The 20,547-nt window shown below is 42.8% G+C and overlaps 1 protein-coding gene across 1 annotated transcript in view; it reads right to left on the bottom strand.

Moving 5' to 3' along the window:
- Window positions 1-20,547, bottom strand: part of mmp11a (matrix metallopeptidase 11a) — a 30,391-nt gene that overhangs the window by 7,187 nt on the left and 2,657 nt on the right. The window contains exons 2-5 of the mRNA XM_069683595.1: window positions 8,998-9,224; window positions 3,804-3,947; window positions 2,050-2,183; window positions 1,002-1,240 (exon numbers count right to left, since the gene is read on the bottom strand). Coding sequence (XP_069539696.1) covers window positions 1,002-1,240; window positions 2,050-2,183; window positions 3,804-3,947; window positions 8,998-9,224 — 744 coding nt within the window. The remainder of the gene's footprint in view (window positions 1-1,001; window positions 1,241-2,049; window positions 2,184-3,803; window positions 3,948-8,997; window positions 9,225-20,547) is intronic.

Raw genomic sequence — 20,547 nt, 5'->3', positions numbered from 1 at the left:
TTTTAAAAGATCGGTTTTCTCTACTGCTCTCATTTTAGAGCACGCCATGTCTACTTTTCCCTAACTCACTTTTTTTCTCCCACTGTGTCTCTGTAACTCTGCTGTCGGCTGGCTCTTCAGTCTGTATCTGTGTTCTCACACACCCACTGGGTCCGTCGCGATCTGAGTGACAGATTTGATTGGCTGAGTAGCGTCACGTGTGATGACTTATAACGAATCCATGGGTCTGCGAGTTTCTTGGACCCCCAAATCACTACCGCAAAGACAAAAAAGCTGCGCAGGTTAAAATAGATGCGCTTGTCAAATTTGTAAATAGGTCCCCTGCTGGCTTAAGAGTGTTTACTGTTAGTCACTGCCAGTGTATTATGTCTCTTGGTCTTGTTTTTAACTGTATTGTGTTACAACAACAAGATGACCTAAATATTTCTGTTGTTTAACTTAAACCTCTCTTATCTTAGCATACTAACTGTACCTGCACCCAATGATAGTGCTAGCTTTCTATTGTTTCTCAGGTATAGTAACATATTAACCATCCCTAATTTAGCAAGCTTACAATCGCTTGCAAACTTGTGCTACAAAGTGCAGCGGAGGCTGAGGGAGGTATTTGGTCATAAAGTACTGTGCTGGATTAGAAGTCGGAGGATAGGAACATTTGAATAAATAATCTTTAAGATTTGTTACAAATTTCAAGGAAATATATCTAATATTTATGGACACATTAATTGTAGTGCTAGAGAAAAAATGTAGCTAGTGCATGATCTCAGACAGGGTTCATACTCTGGGGATCATGGATGTCATGTCTAAGTTTTCAATGAATCCAGTAGGTTTGGAAAAAATGCGCAGAAATGGTTTGTTGCTTTTCATGTTGTGTAAAACGATGTTTAAAACTTACTTATTTACCTTTGACTTACCTGAGATCGGAATATTTATACCAAATTGTCTTCATCCCCGTTCAAAATCACTTTATAGGAAAAATGTTGATTTTAAATGTTCTCACTCACATTAGTGATGATCTCGTTGGTCTCTGGGTTAGATGGGGGAGGAGGCGGGGGAGGGGGCGAGGGCAGGACCTGTGGGTGTGCTCCGTACAGGTATTGGATGCCTTGCTTGTCGTCCTCGCTCAGCCTCAGCGGGTAGGAGAAGGAGTAGTATGCGGACATGATGGCTCCCAGCTCACGGGAGTGCTGCAGGCCCAGGACGTGCCCGAACTCATGGGCAGCGACCTGCAGAAGGTCTGTACCTGCAGGGGGAGGGGGGTGAAAACACACCTGGTTCACATGGTGTCTGAAAATAGTTTGTTTTGAGCTGCTTGAGTAGCAGACGGGGGGATTTGCTACCTGAGACGATACAGTGATTCATAAATAAGTACCAAACCGCTTCCTCCCCGTGCTGACTCATCTGCTCTCAGTTACCTGTTTACCTGTCTGAGAAGATAAAACCGGCTCTGTTACAGATGTGTCACATATGTTTGACTTTTCATACCTGAGTTGACACTAACACCAGCATTGATATTATTTGTGCGACATTTGCATCTTTACAACGATTGCAAAGTAAAGGGAGAAAAGACATGATTATACAATGTTTGCATAATTGAAGTTTTCCTTTTTTTATTGATTTTAAATCTTGTTTAGACTCTATTCACTCTACCCTACACTATTGCATCCATTACTGAGCCAGAACGATTCCTCCAGCAGAGGAAGATTCAAGAGGCAAAGAATGACTTACTTTTATTGCTTGTTGGTGCATTATAATATTCTAATGATTGCTTTTTTGGTTTAGATCTTCTCCAAGTGCTTTAGCAAAGAACACGAGCGTGTGTGAAACAATTATTCAGTGAAACCTAAAACTGGATAAATGAGATAAATCATAAGATAAATATCACAGTATTATATTAATAAGGGCCCGCAGTGTTCACAAACGTTTTGCTTTTCACACTGAACCAACTGCAAACAATTTACTGTTTACGGTCTGTTTATATGTCGTCTCTACGTCCGACTAAAAAACTAAAATTTAAATTCTTTCTGTCTCCGCTCTCAGACGAACTCCCACCCATGTGGTTTCCGAGGGTCCAGGACTCGTCGTAGTCGAAGTGGATGTCGCCCTGTCGGTGCGTTTTGGGGAAGAAGGCGTGAGCGAGGATCCCACCCGGGCCGTCGAAGGGAAGGTTGTCTCCATGCCAGTACCTGCAGGTGAGTAGATCAAATGCTCAGATGAACATTAAATCTGACCATTAAAGCTCCTCACAACTTTTATACATCCAGCTTTTAGATGAGAAATTATTACTTTTATACCTTTTTTATTAATATTTAAATTGGAAAGGCTTATTTTACCTTTTATCATGCATCTGTCTTCTTTCTACTGTTTTTTCCATCTCTGGTCTTTTTCTTCTTTTACTTTGTCTCAACAGTTCCCTGATTGTGTCTTCCTTTGTTCAGCCTTATTGTTCTGAATTCTGTTGTTATGTTTCCCTCTGAGTTTCTGCCTTTTGCTTTACAAACTCTGTTTTTGAAGGGAAATAAAGTAATTCTTCATCCTTTCCCTATTTTCCTCACACGCGTTATTCATTGTAATTGTTTACAACAGTATAGTTCCCTGTGTATATTTCAGAGATAAATCTGTGCAGGATAAACAACAAAGCTTGAATCAAAACTATGATTATGACCCGAAAGGAGACAAAAGAAATCTCTGCTGAAAGTCATTTAAAGACGACACAGATCCCACACTGCTCGTCTTTTCTTCTTCTATCTCCTGTTTCTATCTTTGCCGCTCTCTGAAGCTCTTTTCAACAAACATCTGATTGGAGTTGGTTAAACCTTCTAATCTGATCTCAAACAGATTTGAATGTGTTATTCTCTGCCTCTGTTGCCCGACGAGCTCACCGTGAGTTGTTGTGAACGCACGAGAGTTAAAAAATCCACAAGAAGAAAAACAAGAGTCAAATCAACAAAGACTTGTGTCGTAAACATGTAACAAATTATCAACATTACACTGAGGATTCATGTAATTGTGACTGTGTTTGTAGATGTAAAATGTGAATTATTGTTAAAAAGCCTTCAGATTTACTGTCTTAGTTGTTAGTTAGCATGCTAGCCTTCGCTACTTAGCACCTAGCATCGTCACACAAAGTGCAGCTGAGGCTGATACGAGCGTCTTTAGTTTTAAAAAAGCATACGGTCTTGACCTGCTCTGTTTGTAAAGTGTCATAAACTTTGATTATCATTTGGCGCTATACAAATAAAATTTGATTGATTGACTGATAGTTCTGCAGGTATGTACTGACTCCTCAAACCGTCAGTGGCTGCAGCTTCGGTCACGTGATGTTTCCTCGAGCTCGATCTGTCTTTAATAAAAGTCCTGAAAAGCTGCAGGTTCAGATGAGATTAGAGATTTAGGATCATTTGCCCACAGTCACATGACGCTTTTCATTTATTGTTTGATGTAACTTCTGCTTGTTTTAGTCGTTTGTCTTTATGTGAAACGTTTTATGCTGCTGTTTTAAGATACATAACGATGGGCTGAATGTCTGAACCAAGTTCAGCTGCACTCCAAACCATAGCTGTCAGGCGATCCCAAAATAATCAAGCTTCACCATAAAATTAAATATTAATTTAATTGTCATAGTTGTTGAGATATTTCAGTCTGGATCAAAGTGGCACCTAACGTGGCTAAAAACAAAACCATTCTATTCTTTTACCTCCTGTAACATCTGTCAGTTAAAATCTGCACATAAAACACGAGTTTTGGCTCCTTTTCCTTTATAATCATGCTTTAAAGATATTTTCCCCACGTCTCAGTCGTCCCACCTGGTGAAGTCGATGCGGATGTCGGCCTTCCCGCTGTGGATCTCCGTGAAGGTGAGCGGCGTAACGTCACTCCAGATCTTCAGCGCTTCCCGAAACACACGGCGAACCTTTTCCTCGCCCATTTGCCAGGGGAACCGGACGATCCTGAGGGAGAGCAATGCAGGTGTCAAACACACACACACACACACAGGCGCAGAGAGGGACCACCAGCCTCGCATGCCTCCCTCTGATCTGATCTCTGAATCGTCTCTGGAGCAGGAAGGGTTGATGTTACTGACGCCCTCAGGCCTGCTAACAACACTCTGCATCATCGCTTCCTCTCTTTACTTTTACATGAAACCACCCAGTGTGACACCTGAAGAGGAAAACCTCCTTATCTCACCTGCAGGATACAAAATGCTTCATATATTATTCAGCATATCAGGTAAATTTAGCTTTTGTTGCGTCTCAGATCAGGAAGTGGCTGCTGCACTCCTTTTGAGTTTGGGATAAATCAACAGGACTTGACAACAAAACCAGAATTTAAATAAATGAAATCTGACTCTGTGAAACACTTGTGGAGAGATCATCCCTGTATGTAGAGGCCACAGGGTCAACCTGGACATATATTCTGGGAAATATGCTAAATGTCTTTCTGGCAGAGAGTTAGATGAGAAGATCAATACCACTCTCATGTCTCAGGCTGCAACCAGTTAGCTTAGCTTAGCATAAAGGCTAGTGACAATATAAAACAGCACATGTATGGTTCAATTTATAGCAGGTATTTTTTAGTACATTTGAGAGTAAATAAGAGAGTAAAAAATAGCTGTTTTAGGGGGGATTATATTCCTAAATACGTTCTGGCTCTGAGAAGTCTGGCTCAGCAAAGGTTGGGGAGGTAACTTGTTCCAGATAAAAGAGAACTGCCAAAACAGAACTTTACCATAAAGCCGTAGAAATATGTTCTGATGACAGAAGTTTCACTGCTTCATAACAAGGGTCAGAAAATCTGTTTAGAAGGAGTTTAATCTGTCGGTAAAACCACCAACAGTGTTGCTCTGTGGTATCTCTCCTGGTTCACGTTTGTCTGACGTTTCTGTAGGCTCGTTACTGTCAAATGGTGTGCAGACGGGTATACACAGGTGTGGTCATGATGCAAAAGCTATCCTTGGATAATTGTGCAACCGAACAACTCTCTTCAATTCTCTCCATTAACATCTGACAGAAGAACAGACACAGGACCTAATTAACTAAAGGACTGCTCGGCTTTTGGCTCAGGGAATGAAGCTGCATTACTGACAGTGAAACTAGTAAACACCTGTCGAGTCTGGGCTGTAAATAAACTGTTAATGAAACAGAGCTGTCCCCTCCTCTCCCCATCATTGATCTGTGGATGCAGTTGAGCTCCGTCAGTGTGGAGCTCAGTTAATGTACTGATCTGTAAAACTTTATGGGCGTGTTTGCGCTTATCATCAGTGCAATCTGCTTTGTGAATCGGATGTGGAGACGGAGCACATAGTCGGTGCAAATGATGACGCCGGTGGCCACATCCCATTCTTAGTAAACTTCCCCCACAGTGTGAAGTGAGATGATAAAAAAGACACCACGATAAAGTGCTTGATTCAGGCTTTTGATGATTTGTAAATTATTTTTAAGTGAAAGGTGCTGGAAGCTGGATTATGTCATCACTGGACAGAACCAGGCTAACTGTTTCCATCTGCTAGCCAGCAAATAGCATCGTCTATTTAACAAAATGTCAAATCATTCTTCAACCAATTAAGAGCCAAAGAGTTAAAGGAGCTGTTGTGTGAGTGTGAGTGAGATGAGGAACACGCTGTCATGTGGGTGCAGAGCTGTCAGGACGTGTTTCTGTGCAGTGATTGCAGCTTTATTTGCCAGTGGCATGCACAGGTTTTGGTTTTGGCACGGTGTTACCAAACCGGCAGCCTGGATGCTCAGAGAGAAAATGTTCCAGCACGTTACTGCACCTACAACTGCAAACAAGATACAGCACGTTAATTAGTGAGATTAAGAGGTGTTGCCAGGTAGATTACAGAGCTTTGGACGGAGCAATGCTAACAGTTTCCATTGCTTTCAGTCTTTATGCTAAGCTAGGCTAAATATGTCCTGACTCGAGTTATCATCCTGAGATTAATATCGATTCTATTATTCCTCATTCAGTTCCTTCGTTTGGTTTGGATACGAGCAGTTTGAGCAGTTGGTAATTTATTCCTAAAGCGTCCTGATTACCTGAATAACAAAAAGCTAGCCTCTCTGCAGTCACATACAGGTGTACTGGTGTAAAGGTATAAAGGTAAAGTCGTCATTAGTCTGCTGAATGATTTTATGGCACCAAGTGTCATCAGTTCAGAGCAAAGATTTACACTGGCTGTCTTTTTATAATGAAAGACGGGTCATGAGGGACAGGAAGCAGCAGGGTTTATGGGAAATGTGGTTTCAGTTTAGAGAAACACAAGCAATAAAAAAAGAACTGGCATTAATCTCAGCCGCTGTCTTTTGTTCTCATAATGTATAAAGTGTAACAGGGAAGCTGATCTCCTTCTGCTCAAATCATCTGTAGACCAACTCAATTCAGTGTTCAAGCAGCTTTACAGACTTTACAGCATGCAACATCTTCTACCCTTAAAGTCAAACTCGGCAGATATTCGAGGGTGACAAACACCCAACGTTGCAGCTGTTGAAGCTGCTCTTCTCCTGGCACCAGCGCCCTTCATCGACCTGGATGTGCTCCAGAAGGAACTACAGTCTGTTTCAGTTCAGATTTCTGGTGTCAGCCTTCACTTGAACAACAGCAACAAAACTTCACTTCAAAGAGAGAAGATTGCATCCCAAAATATGAGAGCAAAGGATGTTATGAATAAGGAAACGTTTAACATTGTTTTGGCTCATTGTATTTTTCAGACATATTCATTTTAGTCGCGAGTATAGAGCAGAGGAAACTAAGCAGAAAGGTGCCAAGGTTGCAGCTGCTCGTGTGCAATGCATCCTGGGACATGTAGGCACTGTAAGCACAGCTTTCTCTGTCAGTGTAGCACAAACTTAGGAATTGATTGTTTCTACTGACTCCAACCCCTTTTCCAGAAAATACTGGGATGCTGTTTAAAACAAAATTATAATTTGCAGGCATCAAATTCAGAAATAAGTTTATATTAACATAAGACAAAAAAGTGTTAGAACATTTACTATCCTGTTACGTGCTGTTTTCAGTTGGTCATGTGTCAGAAATGAGCAAATCATCACATTCTGTGTTATTTACATCTCACATCCCTAAGTGGAAAATTCCCTTTAAAACCATCAAATCTTATAAGGAATATTCCCACCAAAACAATCCTTTTCCCGGGAAAAAATGAAAGAAACCTCAGGATGAGCAACAGAGAAGGATTAAAGTAGATTAAGGATGAAATTCTTTCCTAAACATGACTCATCTGACCCACATTGCTGAGCTTCAAACAGGTAATTACACCTGGGTTATATTAACACTCAGCTTCAAGCACTTAAGATGCAAATCTTAAAATACTCATGAATTTATTTCTAAGCTTAATCCAAAAGGCAACTGGATGACTTCAACCAACTTCAACCACTTCCAGCTGCCTTTTGGATGAATCTTACCATGACCCAGACGACTGAGAACCTTCACAGGCTCGTGAAGGTAGTTTGACGAAGCGATTAACTGCACGCTTGCCTCATTTTTCAGGGCAAAAAGTAAAGTGAGTGATACATATGAAGAGAGCAGAGTGAGATGTTTTGTTAGGTACGGCTTTGTCCACAGGGGGCGACACAAACCCAAAGTTCCTCACAGCAGCTTTAACAAAGTGTGAGATCAAAATGAGAAGAAAGAAGTCATAAAAAAAAACCATGAGTGAAAAACCACGTTCTTTCCCCTCCTGTGTCTGCACCATAACAAGCTCAATCCTTTAACGTTGTGCAGCCGCCTCAGAACCTCAGAGCTGCTTTTCTGCTTTGTTAACAACCGCTAAAGCCGTTAAAACACCTCTGCTGACTCAGCAGGACTTCCAGAGTCGTGCCAGAACCTGCTTCCTAAGCTTAAAATGCTGATTCAAAATAAGAAGTAAACACAGGGACTCGTTAGCTCACACTTGAGTCGTTTAGAGGGACAGCAGCAGCATACTCTGCTCATTATGGTCCTGGTTAACCACATCACTCTGTCAGGTGTCACTTTGATTGCTTTATTGGTCCGATCCAGCAGAAGCGTATTAGTCTGTGGTCAATGCTGCTATTAAAAGACCTCCTCCTCCCCTTCTTTCTCTCTGCCTTAATAAACTGTTGTGATTAAGAGCGACTACAATGAAATGAACCCCAGGAGACACAGACAGAGTGGCAGCAGAGGACCTCCAGACACTCGATGGTGCCGAGGCCTCAGATGAAAGGAAACTAGCACCCGTTTTTTTTAACTCATAACTTCAAGATTTTCTGGGTTCCCTCCAACAGGCCCTCCCTTTTACATGTTCCTCCTCTTGAGGTCATCCTTCAGTTTGTCTCAAATCTTTAGATCTCGCCTGAAATAGATTTTGTTCTTCATGAACTTTAGTAACATGTCATTAAAGCAAAATCACTCTTTAAAGCTGCATCAGCTGATTTCTTTTTGGCCATTTCTGGGTAAACAAGGGGTGAACACAGGAGTTTGGTCTCCAGCACCTCCTGTTGTCACCTCATGTAATCATGTTTTATGTATTTATTATGCTTTATTTACCTCAGTCTGTGCGCTTACGTCTCTGTGTTTATATCCAAATGTCCACTATCTGTATATACAAACTGAGCACAAGCCTGCAGCTGCAACAGTGCAGCTGCAGGCTCCTAGCAAGCGACGCTGTGTCGTCTTTAACTGATTTTATTTTCCTTTGGTCGTGCACAAAAAGGCACTGTAAGAAGAAACACAGAGATATTCATGTATCTTTCTCTTGATTTTAAAATCGTTTTTTTACATGAAAACATTAGGTTTAGTAGGTCTTTGTTTTCTTCATGAATTTGTGATTGTAACACAAAATCAAGTTATAATTACAGAAAATATTTGTTTCTTAAATTTACCACTTTTTTTCTCTGAATATAATTTCACTCATAACTTTTATTTCCAAATCTCATGTGAGTTTAGGTCACATGGTAAAATAAAGTAAACATTAAAGGTGATCTCTAAGCTGATAAGAACATGTGAGTATCTGTTGATGCAGATCTGTACCTGTAAGTGAGGTCCGACCTCTCCAAGCGTCCTCCGTACAGGACGAAGCGTCTCTGGCGGTGTCGCCCCCGATAATGAACCTCCCTCTGGGCGGGGTAGTCCGGGACGCCACAGCGAGGTCGGTTCCACGTGTTAGAGGTGTTGGTCGGGAAACTGGCCTCCTTTACTAAGTCCTGAGGGTGAGGCACCTTCCCCCTCTTCTTCAGGTCCGGGTACTTTTCAGACACCTGTAATGAAAGCCGTGTTCATCAGTAAGTGCAGTTAGTTTTCAGTTATGCTGCCTCCTCAAATCGTCTTGGGAAGTGGAATCGCAGTGAATGGAAATAAATAAGAAAAATCTGTGTTGTTTCTTGTGCAGCTCTTTAAAATTATAGTTTGATGACAGTTTAACTTTGCTGAAGATGTGTCAAACACGTCCCTTGAGTTATGCTTCTCTCGTGCTCCTCTCTCTTGTGGAGTCCCCCAGGGGTCTATACCGGGTCCCCTCCTATTCACCATATACATGCTGCCCTTGAAGCAAATCATGTGTAGTTATTATATCAGTTCTCATTGCTACTTTGGGAGGTGTTTAAAACTAGTACAACCAATGTATAAGATCTGTCTTGCTGGAATCAGACACTAATCATCAGCAGGATCAATCATTGGCTTAAGATTAAAGTTGTCCTGTTATCATCTAATCATAAGTCTTTGTTTTAGATTAAATACCTTTTTGTTATTTTTGGTGGGTAATGCTAGCTATTTTTAGCCGTTAGCCTTTCAAATACAGGTAGACACGAGAGACAACACGGTGTTTGTTTTCTGCTACAGTTTATTTGGTTCGTTTGGACTAATGTGAAGCTTTGGCTCGGTTGTGCGACCAAACACTGACACGCCTTTAGCTTCAAGCTAACTAACTAGATGATCAACATAAGTCAAGAGAGAACTTGAGAATAACTGGTGCAGTCACGTAACCTAGATGTATGTTTTGACTCAGATTTGTCCTCTGAGGCTCAGGTAACTAAAGTGATGCAGTCCCGTTTTGTCAAACTGAGACATTTTTAGTTAAAAGTAGAGCAAATGACAAACGTGTAAGAAGAGAGGTGTGAGGAAGAAGAGAAAGATTTGAAAAGGAAAAGAGAGAACAATAAAAATATGTGGATGAGGAGGTAAAACTCAAGAAGTAAACTTGACAGAAAGAGGGAGAAGAAGAAGGACACCACAACAATGAGCTGAGACAGACGTGTGTCTCGGTGCTGCTGGATATAAGTCAGCACTGTTTTGAACTCTGATGTTACGGACAGCGCACACTCATAATCAGGTCACTGAGCTGCGTGGTTTGTCCCAGTTTAAGACACTGTTGGTCCCAGGGTGTCCCATTATCGCTGCCCCCTCCCCTGACCAGATCCAGAGGAAATGGCTCTGCTCATTTCCACATCAGCAAATTACAGAGAGGAGCACCTCCTCATCTGACTCAGGCCTCCTCCTGTAAACCAAACCACATCTGCAGCTCTCACAGGGTGTTCTCCTCCTATCACTAAACGATGTTTCCTTTTCCGCTGCTGCTCAAAACAACCTGTGGGAAAAGACGCTATCAATATATAGCGTGGAGATGAATCTAATTAGCGTTATCATTACATCCTAAGAGTTTTCCCACACTGACGCCCACCATGACTGAGGTTTAACCTTCCTGTAATTTTTGCTGATTAGTCCCTTTTCTGAAATATTGCAATATCTATGAGTCATTGTCAGAAGGGAGGAGGGTGACAGGAAGCACTAGTTAGGTTCAGCTTCTACGTTGCAACCAAGGCAGAAAGGCAAATTGTGCTGCAAAAGCTGGAAAAAGTTCCATTGCAAGAAACGAGCAGCAAATTCAGAAACGATCCAGCGACGGAAACGTGGTGCAAAGTTAATAGCGTGCTGCAAAAAGCAAAAAACAAATGTATTAACGGCAAACGTGCTGCAAATACATGAAAACATAAAACCCCGGAAAACTAATGCAATAGAAAAACGCTGCAAATCACAACAGAGGTGCTCCAGGCCTGTAGGGGGCGCTGAGCTAAACAGTTTGTACAATAACAACAATATAACGTTAAATTTAACCTTCTTGTCAATGCACGGAGAGAACCTCATGTCATGCTTTTCTGCAGCTCAATCGCAGGAAAATATTAAAGCTTGTTAAAATGCAGGCAGCATGTAGCGAGGTTAGCTTGCTGCGTATAGTCAAGGCACCTTCATACCTCATTAGAGGCTCTCGTCAGGTGGTCACACAGCTTCAGGATCCCTCCCCCAACACCTTTACAACGTCAGAATTTAGAAGGAGCGTGTCACTTTCAAAAAACAAAGTCTGATCTTCACACCTCCTTCACGCTTTGATTCCTCAGCTGTGTTTAAACGTCTCTCTCACTTTTTCTGTCACTGTTCATGTGAACGAGCGAGTGCAACATCCTGATACATGTCAGACTGTCTGTGCACGTGTGCTGTAACACCATGTTATATTAGCAAACTCTGCATTCACAAATGAGTTCGATGTACGTTAAATGATGCTTATCAGCTCTCTTTTCTGACCACCTCTGGATTTGTGATTTTCAGGTCGGCACTCATTATACTTCATTTAAGTGAAACCAGTTCTCGTGTTTGATTGCAGTAAAAGTTAATGATTATTGCATCATTACTCACAGGCTGACAGCCAGCTTTTTATCATGCCTTTGATTGTGGCCGGTCGGAACAACTATGAACATGAAGAACAACCGAGCCCTGCGTTCACGTTTTTCTTCTAATCAAAAAACCACAGCTGCTCTTATAAGTATGCACTCTGCATGCAGTATGAATACAAATGGAACACACAGAACAATGCATCTTGTACTCTGACCCTCTTGCTCATATGTTCTGCAGTCTGCGGTGCAAAATTTCAATATTATTGAATAGATATCCTCACATATCTGCTGAAGGGCAAAGGATTGTGGGTCAGAATATCCAAAATAGCATGCTAGCTTGTATGCACACTATGACAAGTTGTAGAAGGACATCCTGGTATTTCTGTCGTGCTGAATTTGACATGCATGTTTTAGGACATTTTTTCTGGCATTCAAATGAGTGTGGAAGTAGAGGCATCGTGCTTCTTTCTCCCATCCCTCAGGGGAAACACTCATGAACAGAGGAACATTGTATTTTAAAACAAATATCAACATTACAAACCAAAGATTTTTATCTGAACGCTTCAAAACCTGCATCAAAAACTCTAAATCCATAAAGTATAAAGTAATAACTGTGAAGACTCCATCACGTTGTTGTTGTGTTTAAACAGGCTGCCGCGCCTGCTCGGCTCTGCAGGACTCTGAGCGTGTCGCTGTTGTAGGTTAAGGGGAACAAAACCCAGCAGGACCCGAGGAATGTGCTCCAGACTGCAGAAACACGGTGACTGATGGGTCTGGATCCCAGAACAAACAGTACACACCTCCCAGAGCCCCCCGACAGACACACACACACACACGCCCTCCACCTCCTGTGTTTCACTTTGTTTAAAGGGGATTTAGCTGCTTGTATTGTTGCACAGAGCACTTACTCACATTAGGGGGGACGTTTGTGCCCACGTCTGACAGTTTTCTTTAAATGGCTCGTTCGTGTTGTTCTGATGAGCTAAAGAGGCGGAGAGCGGCTCGTTTTTAAAACACCAGTCGGACCTGAAGTTTCTCTCCGTGCTCTCTTTTATCTGCCTTCAGATAACCAGCAGAAACCTCAGCGAGGTGTAGAGCCGCTCTGAAGCGTATCAGGCTGAAGGCTGTTTACATGAAACTGCTGGAAAACATGAGTAGCATGGAATTTGCTCTATTTGTTTGCTTTCTTTACGTTTATTCACCCTGCATGGCTGAGTGAACCTATACAGGCCCGTCAGAGGACACTGAGTTCATCTAGTGTGTAAGGAATTTGATTTAATTGACCCGAGCAGAACAGATAAACTAACTGATTTGATACATGTAACAGAGCAGTTAAAACAGACACCAAAGTAAGGGGGGAGGAACGAACACGAGAGGAGGGATAGGGCTCATTCTATATTCTTCAATCTTTATTTGTGGCTCTTTGGAAAGTTAAATTAAAGTTTGTGATTTTATCCTTTAATCCTGTGACTTTTTTAAAGTAAGAGAGTAAAAAAAGTTCAACCTAAAGAAACGTACTTGGTTCGCTGAGGAGTTTTTGTCCTTCAGTTTTGCTATAATCAGAGTCTTGGTGATCGGGTCCCCGTACGTGCACTAGGGCTGAAAGAGTCTGAAAAAATATCTAATTGTGATTATTTTGATGATCATTTTACATCATTTTTGTCATTTTCACTGAAAAACATATTCAAATTATGTTTTTCCAGGAACCTGAACCGAACAAAGATGTCTGATACTCATGTCTGTGTGTGTGATGTGTAGGCCAGAACTTCTCTGCAGCACAATACTTGAAGTAAAATGGTATTTTGACACATTTCACCTTTAACAAATATTGCGCCTCCTGCTATTTGAAAAGTGCATTAGGCCATATTGCCCTAACATGTACCATTGCAGACAGATGGGGGCAATGCAATAAGTATTCCCATCGAAGGTTGGATGCTTCAACTTCACATGAAACGTAGCAAAGCAGCAGCACAGAAGAAAACTGGATGCTATCAAATGTGGGTGTGAACAACGGCAATCATTTGGACCATTACGATCTGCAAATAAATGGACACAATGGTCTTTGAAAAGCAGCTCGACCTTTAGAGTTATGTTATTAGCTGGCTAATTAGATACACAGAATGAGATTGTATTGGTGGTGTAAGCTGACCAGCGTTCTTCTTTTGTTACGTGGAACGTATTGTGGAACGTTCCGGACTCGCTGCTCTCTGCACACGGCTCTGTAGGGACAGTGAGAGTCAAGTCAATCACACATACCGGGTCACTAACAAGAATCGTCGCTTGTCACTTCAGCTCGCTGACTCCCTGCCCGGGGTGAAGCAAATAAATCAATGTATGAACACTGAACAAACTTACGGGCCAGGTGTGGTGAGCACAGACACAGAGGGCTGCTAATCAGTGCTAACATTAAGAATACTAGAATTTCATGTTGTCAAGTTACTTGTTGCCCCACTGCCCCACTGTGGCCTCGAAGTTCCCATTAAGTCCAGTGTAGCCAGAACCCCCCATCCAGGTCTGGGTTGCTGTAAACACAGGGCATGTAAGTGTTTTAACAAAGGGCTGCGGTTGTTGCCGGTGACGACAGTGTTCGGCCCACACCTCTGCCTCTGCGCCCCCTGCGGTGTTTGTTTCAGGACTTGGATTTGAACTCTGAATCACCAGGTCACAAAACGACCCCCGTCCCCTGAACGAGACCTTGTAGAGCGAAGCCGCCCGCCGCCTCCTGATCCCAATCAGAGACGTGAGGTCTGAGGGAGTGTCGGCTTTCAGAGGTCGTAAAACTTTGGCTAATTCTAAGTGGAGCATGCACGGGGAGTCGCCTCTGTCATTACAAAGACCAAAACCAAAACTGTGTGGTTAAAGGACCAAACCCCCCTCGACCCTCCTAAACCCCCCGACTGTGTGTGAAATCGATTGTTTGACCCGTCTGACCCCACAGCCGACTAAAAACCCTAAATGTCACTGAGTCCTGACAGGTCTCACTTCAGAGTTCAAGGTCAAACCCAAACAAGAACATTAGCTCCATCTAGAATATCCTGCAGGTTTTACTGAGCAGCTTGTTAGAGTTTTGTCTCATTTCCTCCTTTGTCCCTTTATGATCAGTCAGTTGATAAATATTTTGCTTTAACAAACAATAAGGGCAAAAATAGACACTTAAATAAATATCCTTCACAAACCTCTTGGGACATTTCAGACTTTAGTTTTTATCAAACACTTACAGGAGATAATGCATTTATTGGGGACTATTTTCAGCAGCGGATGAATCCACATTTGGTGCTGTAGTGAGTATTTGGGCAGGAGTTGGGGGACGGTGTGTGTTTGAGTCAAAATAACCTGCAGTGTGATTCTTTATGAAGGTCAATTTATTTCAAGGAAACAATAATTTACGTACCTGATCTATGACAGAAGTTGTTTTTACTTTAATATAATATAGTATTTTTTGCACTTTTCATCCTTATTGATACAGAAAACTGAAGATGGGCAGGAAGTGTGGGGTAAAGAAAGAGAGGACGACATGCAGCAAGCGACAAACCGCTGCAGCGAGGACTCAGCCTCTACACATCAGGTCCATGCTCTACCAGGTGAGCCCAAAGTCGCCTTATGTTCTCTGCTTTTACATGAAGAGATCTCCGGACTAGAGGAAGGATGCTTTAAAAGGAAGGAAAGAATGTAAAAAATGCAGAGGAGAGAAGCAGTCTCACAGAATGGGGAAGAAGTAGGTGAAATACATGAAATAGAAAGTCTCAAAGTTTTCTCGGGTCAAAGCAGCAGTGAAAACGTCCCGGCTGTCCTCCGGCAGGTTCTCAGTCAGGTCCAATTCTCGCACACACACAGACTGTACGGTGACATCGCCCGCTGGTTTCTGGACAGCGTGAAGCCTCAGATTCTGCAAACCAGCAGCTGTCATGTTGGTTTTGTGGAGCCAGACGAGACGGTATATGGATGACAGGGTGGAGCTGGAGAGGAGTGAAGGGTTAGCTACGCTAAGTTATCAAACAGTCTACACCCGTGGCTAATTCTTTAGCTGCTAATGAGCTAGTTAACCATCGTGTTTCCCACAGAGGAGTGCTGGCCGGTAACATGAGATAAAAGGTCTTCTCATCACTGTCAGTCGTAATCAACAACAGTCCCGACTCCTGAACGCTGAATGAGCTAACAAGCCAGGTACGGTGAGCTCAGACACAGATACCTGCTAATAACAAATACAATCACAGTATAATGTGACCGAGTGTAAAAACAGTGTGTCAGACGGTCTGTTCGTCCAATAAAGCGCACACACAGATTATCTGTCTGATATTTACATGAACAAATCTCCAAAAGGCTCCAACAGCACAAACACGGCCCAGAGGTTACGTTCAGTGACTGAGTTAGCTGAGGGGACACCTAGCAGACAGCTAGCAGCTCCCACCTGTCACTCAAAGAGGCCACGCCCCTAATGATGCATCCCTTTAAGCCTTAATATAATGTAAACAGGTGAGTTATGTGTCATGAAGAGAGAAATGAGCTCTAGAGACGGATGATGATGATGGTGGTGGGTTTGTTGTTGGACTCTCCTCAGTCGCTCCGTGCACAGACATGTTCCTCTGAATACCTCTGTCAGATCCTCGTGCACCACAGATCTTGTCATCACTGTAACAAGAAGCTGAATATGTCCATACATGTAATAGACGACCCCCCTCCTCCTCCACCACCTTCATCACATGTTCCCAGCATGCAGAAGAATCTGTGACGCCTTCAGGCTCTGTGGGAGCTTCACGTCTCCTCCACTTCTTGCACTCTCAGCAGAAAGTGACAGACGCATTCTCCTGAATGTTTTAAACGTCGTCACAGAGTCTCCCGACAGAACTTCTAGTGTCGGCTCTGAAATTACATGTGAACACGCGAGCAGCTGAGTCACTGATGTCAGATTGCCTGAAAAACAAACCCTAACTTTGTTTTCTAATTTGAAGCCCTTATAGAAGTAGTTAGCCGTTATTGACACGACAATTATTAAGAATTTTGACTCAAACTATTCCCAAATATTCTGACAGGTTTTCCGTCTTTGCGGAAAAGCTCAAACATCCTCCTGTGTTGGTCTACAAACTCAGATAAATCAGAATCTACTCACGTTCTTTCTATCAAATGAGTGAGTGATTGAGTGATTTAATGTCGTTCCTCGAGTGCTATGTTGGCTAATAAAATATAAGTGTGCGGCAGGTGAAACACCTTGTAAAGTGATTTAGCTGTTTGCCTCACGGCAATAAGGAAAATCCTGCCTTAAATCATTTTAGGAAATACGTTTAATCATTCTCTTGACAGGAGTAAAATGATAAGATTGATGCCACAGTCTGATGTCTGTATGCTCTATAAGAAGCTACCACTAGCAGCTGGCTAGTTTAGCTTAGCACAAAGACAGGAGACGGGTCAGGATCTAATCGAATGCACATTCACACACATTTGTACACTGATGAGCCGTTGAAGAACACGGAGGTTTGGAGATGATCAGTCGTAGTTTGATGCCTACTAGTGCCTACAAGGTTAACAGAGGGCAAGAATGACTGAGGGCACCGCCAGGAGAGGAACCTGCAGCTTCATTTGACACAGCACAGGAACCCCAGCGAGAACCCAAAAATATAACTAAACCTTATAAATAAACCTTCAAATGATTCCCTTCAGGCCTGGCCGATATATCACGTTCATAAGAATAGGAAAGACCGTGACCTTGACCTTTGACATTTACCACCAAAATATAACCAATTCATCCCTGAATCAAAGCCATATTTGAAGGCCGATTGCGTCACAGAAGCGCATCGAATACTGTCCCAATTCGAAGGCTCCTTCAGATGCGGCCGACAAATGTGTCCTCCGTTACCCCGGCCGCGAAGGATCCATTGGGTGCATCCTTCGCGGCCCATCGTATCCCAAGATACATTGCGCAGCAATTCAAAGGAGATGGCGGACTTTTAAACAGCCGAGGAATACACTTTAAAATGTAAAAGTTTTCGGTTTCAACTCAATCAAACAGCTCGTGTTTAGTGTTTAAGAAAACGAAAGGGCCCGTGAAACAAATTATCTTCAAAATAATAGGTTAACTTACGCAGTGTTAGTTATGCTAGTTAGTTAGCCCACTAGCTACCTGTTGCTAGGCGACAAGAGTGGCATTTGATGACTCAAGGGTAGGCCAGACCGTCTCATTTCATTTTGGCTTTAACATCTTTGCTGGCCATGAGTAGAGCATCCTCCGTGGGCCGCCTCCTTCGAAGGCTGCAGCCTCTGGATTGGGACACAGCTATTGTGCTCATAAGAACGGGATGAACGTACATACAGATTGATGACCTAAAAAAGAGAACAATTTGTCCACAACCATTAGCATCCACACAACATGTGCTTTGAATAAGGGCAGCAGCAAATCTGTAACTGCAGCAGAAGTAGAAAAAGAAGGTAAAAGTTTCATCAAAAAGGAAGTGACAGAAGATGTCAGCATTTCCTTTAAAGCTAAATAAATCCAGTTTCTGGTTGTTTCAAAGAAAGAAAGACTTGCAGACAACAAGAGGGTAGAATCTGATTCTGTTTCAGTGCCATGATATCTAACCGTCTAACTGATACTGTTTAATCCTCACAACAATCCTGATGATAGGAAGTAAGTCATGAGTGAATGTTTACACGAGCAGAGTGATAAGGTTTCAATTTAAAGGGTGTGCTCTCATTGAAAAACACGGGACAAAGGATAGTTTACAGTGAGAGAGGATTTATAGTGACAGATAGCACGGGGGGGGGGGGGGGGGTGATTTTTCATCAACAAATCCCTCGTTATCGTCCTTCTTACTCTGCTAATCCAGTTTATCATGTGAGAATCAGACACAGGCTTTGGAAGGTGATATAAACCATCTGGGCATCGGCTTGAATCTCTTATCTTTGCTGACAGAAAAACTCTTCCGCTGAGACGACAGATTTCCAGATCTTCTGCTCGTCTGGCTGCAGGATGACTTCACTGTTGGACGTGATTATTACCAGGCAGAGCTGTGATGTTTGTTTTAGACTATTACTTTGTTTTTTGTCTTCTTCAAGATAAACACCACTCTCTTTTTAAGCTAGCTAGATTGGTTACCACTTTGGTCCACACTGAAATATCTCAGAAACTATTGGATGGATTACAATGAAATTTGGAGACAGTTATGTTCCCCAGAGGATGAATCCTGCTGACTCTGACGGTCGTCTGACTTTTTATCCAGCACAATGTCAGTCTGCTTGTTTCTTCTTCCGTGGGGAATGTTTTAACCTGCTCCCTTTCCGATGCCTCTGAACCTTTGTTAACATCACACAGCCCATAATGTGCCGTGTTTTGAATTTTTGAATGAGAAATAAAATGCGTTTGCTAAAATGAACAAATCCTCAAAACTTATAAAACAAAATTGTGTTTTTTGTCACCTTGAGGATGTCGCCGCGTTTTAGCCGTTTGATAAATGGTTGAAAAGTGGTTCGAACCTTTTTTAAACTACAAATCAACGTTGAAATCCCGGTTGGTGCTCACTGGGAAAGCTGTAAGTAGACTGAAACCTGTACGTAGTCTGATGTGCACCTGCCCAGAAATGTGCGTTACAGAGTGTGAAACTAGTAAACACCTGTCGAGTCTGGACTTTACAGTAACTGTAAAAAGATCTGCCCCCCCCTCCTCCTGCTCATCATCGATCTGTGGACGGAGTTGAGCTGCGTCAGTGTGCGCTCAGCTGAGAGCGCAGCAGAGAGTGGAGGTGCAGACAGCTTCTCTCCACAATCAGACACACAACAGTGTCTGTATGAATATTTATTAACTCAAAGCACAACCTGATCCCCAGTTTCAGCTGCCGGCACAGTGAACTGTCTGGTTTTCAGTGATGGTGGATTTTGCCTCATTCCTCCTGACTCAACCTTTGATGCTTTCACGGTTAAATTATGTTGTCAGGTTCGTCGACTGACTTTTTTATACCCTACATTGTAGGCTGTACCGAGGCACTTCTGATGCAGGTTGTCTGGCTGCCATCTTTGTTTTGGTCAAGAAATGGAGACGCACTTGGGTTTTATGGCATCCAGAAACTCGATGATGTGCCCTTTAATACATTCAAGTACCAACAGCATCCTGCCAGCGTTCATTCAGTCAACAGAAGCACCTGAGCTGGTCTCATGCCTCCGCTCCTCTCACCCTGTTCGTGAACCAGGCTGAGGGTTCCTCTCGCTAACTAACAAAAGCTCTGATTAACTTCCTGAGGGAGGGCTGCATGTGCCTTTAGCCTGCATCCCCCCTGTTGTGTCTCTTCAGCCGCTCACAGCTGTGACCTAGATCCGCTCGATGGGAACCCGGCCGGCTCTGATGTCACCTCCGCTCTCACGGTTCCCCGACCAATCGCTTGGCCCGAAGACATCGACATGATGGAGCAAAACAGAAAGAAAAACCAGGGAGAGAGATATCCAAACAGTTAGCCGTTAGCTCCTCCTCTCCTCTGCAGAGAGAAAACAGCACTATGAGAATCCCGCTGCCCTGAATGCCTCCGACACAGAGGCCTGTTCGGACCTGTGTAATCACTCGCTCTTTGTCAACAACTGGGAACAAATTGACCAAACTGCAGATTAGACTTTCCAGTGAAGTGACCAGCAGACATAACAAAGTTGTCATCACAGGTGCACCTTGGCTCCGATAATGTGGAGCTGGAAAAGAGTCCTTCTCCATGTTTCCATCCCGACAGATAATCGCTCTGTTGACATGTCAGAACACAACAATGAGCTGACTTCTGATTATGTGAATTAAACTGTGGAAAAGTATTTAAAGAATGCAGAAACACAGCGAGGATTCAAATCAATGGACACAACAGAAGCACGAAATCTGAATACGGGGTCACCAGGTTCACTTTAAACGATACTGTAAGGGCTTGTGGCTCGTTAGAAGGACTCTTCCTCAGACCAC

This window comes from Semicossyphus pulcher, unplaced genomic scaffold (genome assembly GCF_022749685.1).
Source record: "Semicossyphus pulcher isolate SPU_LCO1_2020_fin unplaced genomic scaffold, fSemPul1.0.p SCAF_6, whole genome shotgun sequence".
NCBI lineage: Eukaryota > Metazoa > Chordata > Actinopteri > Labriformes > Labridae > Semicossyphus > Semicossyphus pulcher.
This window is presented reverse-complemented; position numbering and strand designations above follow the sequence as displayed.